This window comes from Corythoichthys intestinalis, chromosome 7 (assembly GCF_030265065.1).
Source record: "Corythoichthys intestinalis isolate RoL2023-P3 chromosome 7, ASM3026506v1, whole genome shotgun sequence".
Lineage (NCBI taxonomy): Eukaryota > Metazoa > Chordata > Actinopteri > Syngnathiformes > Syngnathidae > Corythoichthys > Corythoichthys intestinalis.
This window is the reverse complement of record NC_080401.1, coordinates 53,787,329-53,802,590: the sequence shown is the minus strand read 5'-3', so window position 1 is coordinate 53,802,590 and position 15,262 is coordinate 53,787,329. Positions and strand designations below refer to the sequence as shown.

At 36.3% G+C, this 15,262-nt stretch overlaps 1 protein-coding gene across 4 annotated transcripts in view; it reads left to right on the top strand.

The window, feature by feature from the left end:
- Positions 1 to 101: 101 nt before the first annotated feature.
- edem3 (ER degradation enhancer, mannosidase alpha-like 3) overlaps positions 102 to 15,262 on the top strand; it is a 50,761-nt gene continuing 35,600 nt past the window's right edge. For all 4 annotated transcript variants that reach the window (XM_057841417.1, XM_057841419.1, XM_057841418.1 and 1 more), the window contains exons 1-12: positions 102 to 967; positions 1,047 to 1,092; positions 6,102 to 6,202; positions 9,225 to 9,264; positions 9,381 to 9,493; positions 9,564 to 9,717; positions 9,788 to 9,922; positions 11,464 to 11,569; positions 11,718 to 11,815; positions 11,954 to 12,079; positions 13,929 to 14,012; positions 14,090 to 14,173. In XM_057841417.1, the coding sequence (XP_057697400.1) occupies positions 879 to 967; positions 1,047 to 1,092; positions 6,102 to 6,202; positions 9,225 to 9,264; positions 9,381 to 9,493; positions 9,564 to 9,717; positions 9,788 to 9,922; positions 11,464 to 11,569; positions 11,718 to 11,815; positions 11,954 to 12,079; positions 13,929 to 14,012; positions 14,090 to 14,173 (1,176 nt within the window). In that variant the 5' untranslated portion in view covers positions 102 to 878. The remainder of the gene's footprint in view (positions 968 to 1,046; positions 1,093 to 6,101; positions 6,203 to 9,224; positions 9,265 to 9,380; positions 9,494 to 9,563; positions 9,718 to 9,787; positions 9,923 to 11,463; positions 11,570 to 11,717; positions 11,816 to 11,953; positions 12,080 to 13,928; positions 14,013 to 14,089; positions 14,174 to 15,262) is intronic.

Sequence of the window (15,262 nt, the reverse complement as noted above, 5' to 3'; positions counted from 1 at the left end):
CCGGTTTTTCATCCATAAATTAAAAGTTTTACGGTAAAATATTTACCTTAAAAGTCAAAACTCAGGGAATAATTCACCGTAAACAGGAAGCGGATGTTGCTGTAGTCTTTTATGGCAGCGACAAGCTAACCCGATAGAGGGAAAATACAGACGACGGATAAATTGACTTCCCCTTTTTTTTACGCGTAAAAAAACTAAAACCTCAACGCGGCAACTGTCCTCGTTCCACCAAATGGAATCGTATTTAATTATTTTCCTATGACATTTTTTGTTGCCGTGTCCGCGCCTATTTAGCGTACCGGTTAGCCTTAAGCTAACTGTGCTAATTAAACCATGGAAAGTCCAAACTCGGTTGACGAAATTATTTCGTCGCGATTTGGAAATTATTAACATTTACGCTGGACAGACAAGCAAGCCGATGACTGAAATCGACATGAGGAACTGCCTGTCAACGACTGTTATTATTTGCCATAATTCAATTAAAGGGAAGTGGGCCTTTTGCATATACTGTACAAACAAGTCAACAGTATGTTAATGTGGGTAACCAGCAAATATCGAATGATTTGGTAAACTGCAAAATAAAACTACACTAGTCCATGTATTTAGGCTACGTGTCACACATCCTTCTTCCAGTAGTTCCGGGTGACTGCTTGGAAAAGTAAACAAATACATGCGATTGCTAGTCATACATGTGACAATTCAAATGACACATACCGACATTGTTTTTCGTCATTTACTGGCAAAGGAGATGGAATGGAAGAGGCTAAGGCTTCACTGTTTAACTCTTCATTACTGTTGATTAGTTTTAGCCGCTATTGTAACAAAATGCCAAGAGACTAATCGTGAGCCAAAGACATTTTGCTGCACATCAGGCCAAAATGCCTTCCACACTGTTCCTCTTGATGCTGCCGGCAGCGTTATGTAGCATGGGACGTGCCATGTCAAGGGACGAGAAGCAAAAGTTGAGGTGAGCGCTGACGCGTGACTCAAATAAAATGATAAAATAGATAATTGTCCTTAAATATGCGTGTCTTTTCTTGCAATAGGACCCAAGTGGTGGAGATGTTTGACCACGCATATCAGAATTACATGGTAAGTCGTGGGTCTTAATTAGGGCTGCAGCTATCGAATATTTTAGTAATCGAGTAATCGACTGAAAATGTTATCGAGTAATCGGATAAAAAATGTTTTTTTAGGTGAAGAGCAATTATGAATATACATGAGAAAACAAGACATTTAATCCAATATTGAACCATTTTCAGTCAATCAATGTCTTTATGTTCGATGTACATTGTTGAAAACAGCCAACAATTGCATCTCAGAAGTGACTAGAATAAAAAAAAAGGCTAATTCACTGCTTTCATTAAAAAAAAACAAAAAAAACTTATAGATCTTATAAAATATATACATACATATATAATCTAGGGATGTCCCGATCCAGGTTTTTGCACTTCCGATCCGATACCGATATTGTTTTGCACATCCGATACGATACCGATACTGGCCGATACTGATACCGGCCTATCTGAGCATGTGTTAAAGTTTAAAGTTATTTAGGCTGCTTACTTATTGTCAGACTCATGTTGAAAAGAGTTTTAGTACTCTTGATAACAAGTAGCCAGCTGAATTAGGTGAGTTTGAATAACACACAACGGTTGGTGACAAGAAACTGACCTGTTTATTCAATGACAAACACAAAACATTATAAATAACAAACAGAAATGGCATAGTCAGTCAGTAAAACGTGCAAATAATATTGTAAACTGTCTTAAAAAAGCAAAACACACAAACAACCTCAGAGGAAAATTCTACAAACCCCTCCAAGCTATTAGATGTTTTTAATGTTTTGTGCATTAGTTACAATAATTGTATAAAAAGCCTCTCAGGTTTAAATAAACGACTATTTCAGTATCAAGTTAACATTTTAAAACAGTAAATAAAATAATCAAGTCCCCATTCTGTATCAGCAGCTTTAAACTACATTCAATTCATTTAATTTTGCGAATCAACTGTTAAAGTTGTTAAAATTGCTCCCGTTATTCCATAATTTCCCTTCTGTCTACTTTCAACATGTGAAAGGTTTAAAACTGTTTTGAAGATAGATTCAAGTCAAGATTTTGCCGATTTAGGAGTATTTTAGATAAAAAGTTAATTGGGTTCGCTTGGAAGGTTCACAACAGCCTACTAGGGAAGTCTCCTTCTTTAAGATGGCGGCCGTTTACTAACGCAACTAGTTTTCCATACTTCAGTGTTGCTAATGCCGTCGATTCTGTCATATTGCATCTAGTTCTATATACATATGATATCTATTTTCTACAGTAAAACGATGTTGACGTAGTTTGTAGCGGCTGTCAGCAGCAGTCAGGTATTCTTGTGTTTTTTATCCAGCGGCATGAGTTGACCTAAAGCCGTGAGTTGAGCATTGGCATTACCCGGGTCTATGACAAGCATGATGTGTACTCTCAGGGCGCAATGCGGTCTGTTTCTCATTCCGTCCCGAAGACTGCGCTGTGTTTCAGTTCCGCTTTACTCGACATATTTCAATAATCGGAATTTGGATGTTTGTGAATCGTTCTCGAATCTTCCATGGCCGAATCGCTCAAGGATGTAATGACGGCTGGGCATGTTGTACCGTGGTTCTAAGTGTTGGATGGTGCGTCTTTACTCACGAGAGATAATGGCTCGTCATCCAGAATGAATTCTTCGGCAATGACTCTTGTTATTCCCTGGGCTCTGGGACTGTCGAGTGCCAGTTTGTCACGCAGAGCAAAAGTTTCTGCCAGTGTTAGTTGCGTAGGACCTTTCTTTTTGTCTTCTGTTTTCTTAACATACTTCTTATATTGTTTGTGGTGGTATTCGCTAAATGCCTGATTAGGTTGGTTGTATTAAAACTTCTTACAGCTTTACCACCACGCTTGACTTTATTGTGGCATATGTTGCACTCTGCCTCTTCGTCTTTGTCGTCCTTTAAGGTGAAATGATCCCACACATCTGACATTTTTACCGATAGTCTCTCGGTAAACTGGGAGACGGTAATGTAGTGTGTTGAAGGTGTGGCGTAAAATATGGACCGGATTTTAGGGAAACCGAAGCAAAAACTGGAATGGATTATGTAAATCGGTGCGCTGGAAAACCCGGACCGGATTAAAAAAAAAAAACGGATAGGAAGTCTGGATCGGAATTTTTCCGTGTCGGCCGATCTGATACCGATGCGCATTTTTTTGCCCATATGGGCATCCAATCCGATCCAAATATCGGATCGGGACATCTCTAATATAAACATATATATATATTTCTTACCTAAAAATGTCATTACGCTTGATAACACGCATCACTTAAAAGTTTTTAGTTTTTCCTACATGTTTCAATTGAATTTCCATTTGTGTCAAGCTATTTTTAAGTTCTAGTTAAACATGAGTCTAAACTGTAAGTCCTGATGGGATTCTGAGTTTTTGCTGTGTTCAAAATATACGTATGATACAAGTAAGCAATACATACAAGTATGTATTGGAGCACATTAGGGACCAGTGCTGCTTGTTTTATCCAGCAATGACTACTGAGCTAAAATTGACAGTTAGCATTATTAAATTTTTATTTTATACCATCTCTATCAGCGCTATGTTTTTACAGATTGAATAAAGCCTGTATGTAAGACACGTTAGCCACGCATCGACAGTGGTCATAATTAAGAGAAAGCTAGCCCTCCTCAGGGCTAACGTTACGTGATCGCGTGACAGTCATTAATCTTATTTATTAGCGCTGAAAGTCTACTGTTTTAAGATGGCGGCTGTTTACTTACGCATTTGTCAGACTAACGAGCCTGTCATTTCGCATCTAGTTCTACATACATGTGATATCTATGAGACGCCTCAGACGCTAACTGCTACCACCGTAGCATCCTGCGGGCGTAGTTTTTAGCAACGTCGTCGCTGTTTGTAGCGACTGTCGGCTGCAGGAAGTTTTTTGTTTTTTTTAATTGCTTCTTCCTTTACGCACGTGACGTCAGCACGATGTCCCGCATTAAAAGTATTTCGGGCAAAACGGGATGCTTAGAGCTGGCAAAATGAAACGATTCCTCGAGGTGCATAAAATTACTCGGATCAGTTTTTAAACTTGAGTTACTCGAGTTGCTCGAGTATTCGTTTCAGCTCTAGTTTTAATTTCCATGTCTGGCCATCTGGAAGTCACACTGTCCATAATTATAAGATCTTCATGATTTGGAGTGCTGCAATGATTAATCGAATAACTCGAGTATTCGATTAGAAAAAAATATTCGAATTAAATTGTGTTGCTTCGGGTATTAATTAATTAAAGTGGCGTTGTAATGGTTTATCTTTAAAGTTTGCATTTAGTTTTATTAATTAGGGTGGATACAATGCCCTCTGGTCTGCCTCATTTCACATGGCTGAATCCAACTGCTCCCTGTTAAGAACAACATAAGCTAAGTTTTTGTTTGAGCTAATGTTTTTTAATGCGTTCGTAATTTTGTATATATATATATTAGTGCTGCAACGATTAATCGATTAACTCGAGTATTCGATTAGGAAAAAATATTCGAATTAAATTTTGTTGCTTCGAGTATTCGTTTAATTAAAGTGGCCTTGTAATGGTTTATTTTGAAAGTGTTTACATTTAGTTTTATTGATTAGGGTGAATACACTGCCCTCTGGTCTTCCTCATTTCACATGGCTGAATCCAACTGCTCCCTGTTAACACCAACGTACGCTAAGTTTTTGTTTGGGCTGATGCTTTTTAATGCATTCGTAATTTAGTTTATAGGTATATTTAGCCGTTTTTTTTTGTTGGAATACGAGTCTGAACCATTTGTTAAGAGCATTGTAAAAAAAAAAACTTAACATTTTATAGCATTTAAGCTAGCGACTTTTGCTGTGTAGGTTATTCAATTGCTCTTTTGTTGTACATAGATCCTCATTTATTTTTTATACCGTTTGAAGCTCAGCCCAGGTATTTTAATTTTTCATGTTCCTTATCCGATTACTCGATTATTCGAATAACCACTTCATCGATTAATCGACTACTAAAATAATCGATAGCTGCAGCCCTAATATATATATATATATATTTAGCCGTTTTTTTGTGGGAATATGTGTTTGAACTAGGGCTGTCAAATGATTAAAATTTTTAATCGAGTCAATTACAGCTTAAAAATGAATAATCGTAATAATCGCAATTCAAACCATCTATAAAATATGCCATATTTTTCTGTAAATTATTGTTGGAGTGGAAAGATAAGACACAAGACGGATATATACATTCAACATACGGTACATAAGTACAGTATTTGCTTATTGTAACAATAAATCAACAAGATGGCATTAACATTATTCACATTCTCTTAAAGCGATCCATGGATAGAAAGACTTGTAGTTGTTAAAAGGTCAATGTTTGTACAAGTTATAGAAATTTTATATTAAAACCCCTCTTAATGTTTTCGTTTTATTAAAATTTGTAAAATTTTCAATCAAAAAATAAACTAGTAGCTCACCATTGTTGATGTCAATAATTACACCATTCTCACTCATGGTAGTAACCCATGAAATCAGTTGGACGCAAGTGCCAAGAGGGAGCCAAACACCAAAAAACAAGTAACAAGCGGACATTACACTTTACTGTCATTTTAGTCTGTTTGAGCGGGGCATGTGCGTTAATTGCATCAAATATTTTAACGTGATTAATTTAAAAAATTAATTACCGCCTGTTAACGCGATAATTTTGACAGCCTTAGTTTGAACCTTTTGTTAAAAGCATTGTAAAAAATAAAATAAAAAGGGGAAAAAAAGTTATAATTCTGTAGCATTTAAGCTAGCAGACTTTTGCTATGTAAGCTGATTGTTTTTTTGTTGTACATAGATCCTCATTTTTTTTTTTTTATATTGTTTGAGGCACAGCTCAGGTGTATTTTATTTTTTCATGTTCCTTATCCGATTCCTCGATTATTCGAATTAACTAGTTCATCGATTAGTCGACTACTAAAATACTCGATAGCTGCAGCCCTAATGATTTGCATGTGCGCAAATATTTAATCAAGAATTGTTTCAGTAAAGAGCACAAGTAATTGTGATTTTATCCGTTCTCTCAAGGACCACGCTTACCCGGCTGATGAACTAATGCCGCTAACGTGCAGAGGAAGAGTACGTGGACTGGAACCCAGTCGGGGCGATGTGGACGATGCGCTTGGAAAGTAAGAATGAATGCAGTAAAGTCAAATAAATCTAGGGGCTCAACATTTTAGATAATTGGATGGTAATAATAATTATTTTTTTCATCATATGATTTCATTGGACCAACTCACCAATCAAAAAATGTTTGGGCATAATTACCGTATTTTCCACACTATAAGCCACACCGAAAATGCTTTGAATTTTATCAAAAACCGACGGCGTGCGTTATAATCCAATGGTTTTGATATGGATCAATAGTGATTATTCATGGCAGGACATTCCCTTTAGCGCTGCTTCATCTTGTAGATGCCTAATGCCAACCCTACCACTACAGTATTAGTGCTGTAGTAGCAGTAGTACTGTCAGATAATGTTCAATTTGTCCCAGAAAATGATTGCAATTACTAATGCTTTGGTATCTTCATTTATTTTGCTTGCAATGAACAAAACACAATGTAGAATGGAAAAAAAAAACATTAAATCATCATCATTTTACACAACAAAAGTATTGGCACCAGAGGTTGCGCTAGACTTTTTCGTTGTCTGTCATTTTGACTGACAGGGTCATAAAAATCCGGTCATAATCTATTTTTACCTGTCACTTAAATTTTTAAAATGATAATAATGACATATTCAATCGCAGTGTTGGTCAAAAGCGGTGCGTTACTTACTCAACTCTGAATAAATTGAAGAAACTACCAGCCATGTTGTGTCTACTCTCTGCTCTGTTGATTTGTCATCCAAGACTCGGGGTGCGTTCAGGTTTGAGAATAGCGCACGTACTTCTGACTCCAAGCTGTTTGTCCCTGCTCATTCAATTAGGCTACGTTCATACTACAGGTCTTAATGCACCAATCCGATTTTTTTGTCATATCCGTTTTTTTGGCGTGCCAGTTCAGACTGCTTTTGTCCATTGAGACCATTCAAGTCATAAGCATGCGCTCTAATTCGCAGTCCGACACGCGCTGGTGCGCAGAAGCATCAAAACAAATGACAAGTCATCCGTCATTCCAGGGCTATCATATTTTGCTTTTCAAAAGGAGGAGACAAATAATCCCCGTTTAGGCTTATATTCACAGTTTTTATGGATCGATAGCATGCACGCACTGTCCGTGCATGTCACACACACATACGGGCAGTTTGCCCCGACTCGCCAAGACGGGCTGCAGCCAGACCCCTCTCCCGACTCTCGGCCGTGTAGGAAATGTTGAAATATAGCTCACATAGAGCAGAGAGAAAACCGATCATTCTCATGCTTATCCTCAACCCATTTTTATTTTTTTATGACTGTTGTCAAGCCCGGCCCTTCCCCAAAAGCCGTGTTGACTGAAAGCTAGGTGCTAATAACGCACAGCTGAAATCGGATTTGGGACACTGGACGGTACAGACCGCCGCGACAGTCTGGAAAAATGTGGCCCAGATCGGATTTGAACCACATACAAAAATGACCCAGATCGGATTTGAAATGGTCCACTTCTATGCGACTTGTCCCGTTCAGACCGTCAAGTTAATGCCTGACTCGAGTCGGAAAAACACGAAAAAATTGGATTCGTGCATTAAGACCTGTAGAATGAACGTAGCCTTAGACAATGCTCTCCAAAGCTTCCTAACGTTTCCGTGATTGCTACACCTGAATGCTAGTTCGGACATTTTTCCGAGTATGGCCAACGACGTCATGCATCAAGAGAGACAATAGCTAATTAAAATGCTCACTCGCCATCCTGTGGTCTGGGGTGTGAATTGCAACCTGTCAAAATGACGGATGAACTTCAGTTTTTTCCGTCACCGTTTTAAAAAAACGGTCAACGACGGAAAATATTCGGTTAACGCGACCCCTGATTGGCACCCTCAGCCTAATACTTGGTAGCACAAACTTCAGACAAAATAACTGCGAACAACCGCTTCCGGTGTCCACCAATTAGTTTCTTACAATGCTCTGCTGGAATTTTAGACCATTTTTCTTTGGCTAACTGCTCCAGGTTTCTGAGATTTGAAGGGTGCCTTCTTCAAACTGCCATTTTCAGATCTATTAGATTCAGGTCTGGACTCATTGCTGGCCACTTTCGAAGTCTCCAGTGCTTTCTCTCAAACTATTTTCTAGTGCTTTTTGGAGTGTGTTATGGATCATTGTCCTGCAGGGGTGCCAATATTTTTGGCCAGCACTGTACTGGTGAAACGATTTTACTATCAGTATAATTTAATTATATCATCATTTGGAAGGCGTAGGCTTTGTGTTCGGACTGTTCACTACACTGAGGAGCAGAATGAGGAATAGCCATGCGATATTCGGAATCAAAAAACACGTCACCACACGATACAAACATATGATGCATAAATAAAACAGTTAATGAAAATCAATAAATACTGAGGTGAGTGAACCCACTTATTGACTTTGGCGATATTGGGATATAAGTAGCCTCTAATAAAAAAAAAAGCTCACCACAAGGCATGCTGGGAATTAGGGCTGCAGCTATCGATTATTTTAGTAGTCGATTAATCGATGAACTAGTTAGTTCGAATAATCAAGTAATCGGATAAGGAACATGAAAAATTAAAATAGCTGAGCCTCAAACGGTATAAAAAAATAAATGAGGATCTATGTAGAACAAAAGAGCAATTGGCTAACTTACATAGCAAAAGTCTGCTAGCTTAAATGCTATAAAATGCTAACTTTTTTTTCTCCAATGCTGTTAACAAATGGTTCAGACTCATATTCCCACAAAAAAACTGCTAAATATAAACTAAATTACGAATGCATTAAAAAACATTAGCCCAAACAAAAACTTAGTTTACGTTGGTCTTAACAGGGAGCAGTTGGATTCAGCCATGTGAAATGAGGCAGACCAGTGGGCAATGTATCTACCTTAATCAATAAACAAAATGTAAACACTTTCAAAATAAACTTTTACAACTCCACTTTAATCCAATGAATACTCGAAGCAACTAAATTGAATTCGAATATTTTTTTTCTAATCGAATACTCGAGTTAATCGATTAATCGTTGCAGCACTACTGGGAATTAACACTTGTTTATTTGTTTTAGGTTCTCGTTGACCCTCATAGACACTCTGGACACCCTAGTGGTGAGCATAATTTTTTTTGTGATTAAATCTGCTTTATCGCTACTTTATTTTTTTAACTCATTGGCTGCCATAGACGGCGATAGTCCAAGCAGTGAATACGTTCATTTTTCTACCAGGTGTTGAACAAAACAGTAGAGTTCGAGGCCGCTGTCAGAAAAGTCCTGTCCGACGTCAGGTTGGACAATGACATCGTGGTGTCAGTATTCGAAACCAACATTCGAGTCTTGGGGTAAGGAAACTAGTAAGGTACACTTTCAGAGAAGTAGCAATTTGTAAAGTGTTGTGTGTTTGATCTTCAGGGGCTTACTGGGTGGCCATTCCATGGCTGTGATGCTGAAAGAAGAAGGACAATACATGCGGTGGTACCAGGACGAGTTGCTACACATGGCGAAAGATTTAGGCCTGCGGTTACTGCCGGCTTTTAATACCAGCAGTGGGCTGCCTTACCCCAGGGTGAGAAAAGTTGGCATTTTTATCCGTTTGGGTTTCGTCAAATATCGCCTTTTAACGTTTTTTTCCAAAGGTGAACTTAAAGTACGGCGTCAGGGGTCCTGAGACGCGGACAGGCACGGAAACAGACACCTGTACGGCGTGCGCGGGAACAATCATCCTGGAGTTTGCTGCCCTAAGTCGCTTCACTGGAGATCCTGTGTTCGAGGTTGACTCATATCATTTGAAACCATTTATTCCATTCGCTTCCATTGACAGTCATTGACGTCAGATCCATTTCAAACGGAATGGTTGGCATGGAGTGACGTCCAATCCAATTTGAATTCACATTTTTAAAAAATTACATAATAGTATTAATTAAAACAACAAAACGAAATCTAGACGACTCAATGGAAAAATACAACAAAAAAATGATAAAATCATAGATGTAAAAATATTTTAAAATTTTGGGAAATAAAAGTAAATATATGAAGTTAATTAAAAATAAAAATGATTAAAATTGAAAATCCTTAAATAGATTAAGTATATATATATATTTAAATTTTTTCTATATTTTTTATGATTTGTTCATATTTTGTCAATTAGGATTTTCATTTTTAGTTTAAATTAAAAAAGTAATAATCATGAATAAAAAAAAGTAGTAATCATATGAATAAATTCCCCATTGAGACCTAATTTTTCATGTTTAAAAAAGTATTTTCCTTAATTTCTCTATTTTATTATAGATTAAATTATTTTTTTTAATCATTTAAAAAAAATCAATTTTTATTTTTTCTACATAATAGTATTAATTAAAAATACAAAACAAAATGTAGACAATTAAATGGAAAAATACAAGAAATTATGAAATCATAGATGTAAAAATATTTAAAAGTTATTAGAAATTAAATATATAAAAAGAATTAAAAATAAAGATTTAAAATGACCAATCCCTGAATAATACGTATAAAGAATAAATTTAAATATTTTTAAAAAAATTATATTATTATATTTATTTTTAGTTTTTTATTAAGATTTTGAAATTTTTAGTATTTTTTTTATTTTAAATTAATGATAAGTTTAAAAAAAAAGAATTTATTAGTAAATTCCCTTTTGATATATATTTTTGATATTTAAAAAACAACTATTCCTAAATTTACATTTTTGTGTTTTGAATTATTTTCTTTTTAAATTGTTTAAAAAATTTTTTTTAAATTTTTCGACATAATAGTAGTAATTAAAAATACAAAACAAAATGTAGTCAATTAAATGAAAAATAAAACAAAAAAAAATTAAGATCATAGATGTAAAAAAATATTTTAAAATTATTAGAAATGAAAGCAAATATATAAGATTAGTTAAAAATAAAGATTTGAAATTAAAAAAATCCATAAATCATACTCAACATTTAAATATTTTTCTATTAATCTTTTTATAAATTCTATATTTTTATATTTATTTTTGTTTATTTATATTGTTAAAATGTTTTCCTAAATTTCTCAAATTTAATTGTTTTGAATTAAATATTTTCTTTTTTTAAATCATTTTTTCAAAATAAATTTTTAATGCCCCCCCCACCCCCCCAATTTTTTGTTGTACTTTTTTTTAGGTTCATTTAATTTTGATTTAAAAGTTTATTTTTAGCTGTAACGACAATATGCAAAATGTCACTAGAACGTTTTATATCGTTTTGGTGATTTGCTGTATATTGTCATATCGTACCGCATTACTGTACAACCTGATAAAACGAAAACATCCCACCACTCGTAGGCCCATGCCCGCAGAGCTCTGGACTTTCTCTGGGAGAAGAGGCAGCGGAACAGCAATCTTGTGGGAACCACCATCAACATTCACTCAGGAGAGTGGGTCCGAAGAGGTGAGTACAGTCGATAACGTGGGAAGTAACTAGCGCTAGAATAAGTACTGGACACCACAAGATTCAATTGTACAAAGGGTGGAGGAGTTGAAATAGTGTTTGTTTGTACTATGAGTCACGTTAAGATGGATGTCCACTTTTTTTCTAGACAGCGGCGTCGGTGCGGGAATCGACTCGTACTATGAATACCTCCTCAAGGCCTACGTTCTTCTGGGAGATGACCAATTTCTGCAGCGCTTCAATATTGTAAGCACAGGCACAATTTGTGCACTTTTTAAAAAAAAAAGTTGCTTAGCGACCTGAGAGCACACCGGACAGTTAGAAATTGTGTGTTTTTGTCAAATGATCTTGGAGAAATTAACTGTGTTTTATGGTTCCATTCAGCACTATGCATCCATCATGAAGTATATTAGCCAACCTCCACTGTTGTTGGACGTTCACATCCACAAACCTCTGCTTCCCGCTCGGACTTGGATGGACTCCCTGCTGGCTTTCTTCCCGGGTTTGCAGGTCAGACTTCTCTCTCCCTAGCCACTTACACTCCGAAAAATATATATATATTTTTTTCTTTATGTTATTCACTAGAGGTGTGCGAAATTTCCGATTCATTGATTATTCGCGATTCGGCCGTGGAAGATTCGAGAACGATTCACAAACATCCAAATTCCGATTATTGAAATATGTCAAGTAGGGTTGTTCCGATCATGTTTTTTTGCTCCTGATCCGATCCCGATCGTTTTAGTTTGAGTATCTGCCGATCCCGGTATTTCCCAATCCAATTGCTTTTTTTTTGCTCCCGATTCAATTCCAATCATTCTCGATAATTTTTCCCGATCATATACATTTTGGCAATGCATTAAGAAAAAAATGAATAAAACTCGGACGAATATATACATTCAACATACAGTACTTAAGTACTGTATTTGTTTATTATGGCAATAAATCCTCAAGATGGCATCTACATTATTAACATTCTTTCTGTGAGAGGGATCCACGGATAGAAAGACTTGTGACTTTGTATATTGTGACTAAATATTGCCATCTAGTGTATTTATTGAGCTTTCAGTAAATGATACTGTAGCCATGCCCAAATGCATGATGGGAAGTGGAACCATGACTGTGCGTAGTGCTACCAATTGATATATCTTCTCTGCGTTGGGAAATAACATGAGGTGTTAAGAAAAAGATCAATTGCTACCTTGCTTCCCCACATTGCTTCCCATGATATTTCTAATCGTAGGGAGAGGGATTGTAAGGCTTTAGCCAATTAAAAAAAGGCTCCAAACGCTGCCAAAATTCACTCTACTCATTTTACGCTGCCTTTTATCTCTCTATATAGGTAAAACGGCACCATTACAGATTGAGCGCGACAATGCGTGAGTGGGTCGTGCAGTGCATGCATTAATTGCATTAAATATTTTAACGTGACACATTTTTTGAAAAATTAATTACCGCTGTCATCGGGATAAATTTGATAACCCTACCTTAAGCCTAAACGAAAGACTGGATGAATGTAACATATTATGTCTGTAACGTTAAATACAATTAGAAAACGATTTAATTTAAAAAAAAATATATATATTAAAAAAAGGCATGGCTGATATTTTTTTGCCGATTCCGATACTTTGAAAATGACCCGATCGATCGGGACATCTCTAATGTCAAGTAAAGCGGAAGTAAAACACACTCTGCGCGCCGCGCGGTCTTCGGGACGCAATGAGGAACGGAGCGAGAGTAGCTAAACATCATGCTTGTCATTACCCGGCCCCTTGGGTAATGCCAATGCTCAACTCACGGCTCTAGCTTAATTCATGTCGCGAGATAAAAAAACAACAACATACCTGGCTGCTGCAGACAGCTGCTACAAAGTACGTCCACATAATGGTACGGTAGGTAGCATATTTATATAGGACTAGATGCAAAATAGACTCGGTGGTGTTAGCAGCATATGTACAAAAAGCTAGATGCGGTCGCGAGTAAACGGCCGCCATCTTAAAGCAGTAGACTTCCCTGCAAGGCTGTTGTAGCGAACCTTTCAAGTGAATCTAATTAACTTTTTATCTAAAATATTGACTTGAATCTATCTTTAAAATAGTTTTAAAACTTTTACATGTCGAAAGTAGACAAAAGGGAAATTATGGAATAACGGGAGCAATTTTAACAACTTTAACGGTTGATTCACAACATTAAATTAACTGAATGTTTATCTATTTAAGCCTGCTAGCGGGGGGGGGGGGGGGGGGCTGTCATCAGTAATCAATTTAGAATCGAATCGTAGCCTCTGAATCGTAATCGAATGGTTAGGTGCCCAAAGATTCCCACCTCTATTATTCACTGTGTCTTCTTTTGACATGCCAAGGTATTGAAGGGAGACATCCGCCCAGCCATTGAGACCCATGAAATGTTGTATCAAGTTACTAAGAAACACAACTTTTTACCAGAGGTAACTTCACTGTTTGCTGTGTTATATATATATATGAATGCAATGGTGTGGTGACTCTTTGTCTGTTATGCCCACAGGCCTTCACTACTGATTTCAGGGTACACTGGGCCCAGCATCCTCTGCGACCGGAGTTTGCAGAGAGCACCTATTTCCTTTACAAGGTAGAAAAATTAAGTGGATGGTAAAGTAAGATTTTATCACACTAAAATTAACCACTGAAACGGTTCGGGGTTCACTTTTCACAAATGCATCTTTTTGTTTTGATAGCAGATTATGATTCCATATCATTGCGCTTTACAAAAGTCAAAGCAGGTGTCTTGCTATCTTTCATTTAGATTTTATTTTACTAAAATTAACCAGTAAAGTGGTTTGGGGTTCACTTTTTTGCAAATTCAGGTTTATGTTGTGTTTAGCACATTATCTTATCATTGAAAAGTCAATGCAGATATCTAGCTATCTTCTGTTTAAATTTATCAACCTGGGTTCACTTTTCACAATTCATCTTAGAATTTTGCTTAAAAAAATGCAATGCAAATGTCTTGCTGCCTTCTGTTTAAGTTTTATCAAGCTAAGATTAACCACTGAAGTGGTCTGGAGTTTAATTTTCGAAAATTAATCTTAAAATTGTGCTTAAAAATAGTCAATGGAGATGTCTTGCTACCGTCTGTTTAAATTTATCAAGCTATATTCAACCACCGAAGTGGTTTGAGGTTTACTTTTCACAAATTCAGCTTATTGTTGTGCTTAGTACATTATTTTATCATAGAATGTGCTTTGAAAAAGTAAGTGCAGATGTCTTGCAACCTTATGTTTAAATTTATCAAACTAAAATTAACCACTGAAGTGGTTTGGAATTCTTTTCACAAATGCATCTTTTTTGTTGTACTTAGTACATTATCTTATAGAATTATGCTTTAAAAAGTAAGTGCAGATGTCTTGTAACCTTATGTTTAAATTTTGTCAAACTAAAATTAACGACTAAAGTGGTTCGGGGTTTACTTTTCACAAGAATTGTGCTTATAAAAGTTTCAGATGTCTTGCTGTCTTCCATTTAAATTTTATCAACAAAGTCAACCACTGAAGTGGTACTGGTATTGTGGTATTTAACTTTTCACGAATGCATTTTTTTTGTTGTGTTTAGTATTTTATGGAGTTGTGCTTGAAAGTAAATGCAGAAGTCTTGCTAACTTTTTAAAATTTGATCAAACAAGTAAACTGCTGAAGTGGTTCGGGGTTCACGTTTCACAAAT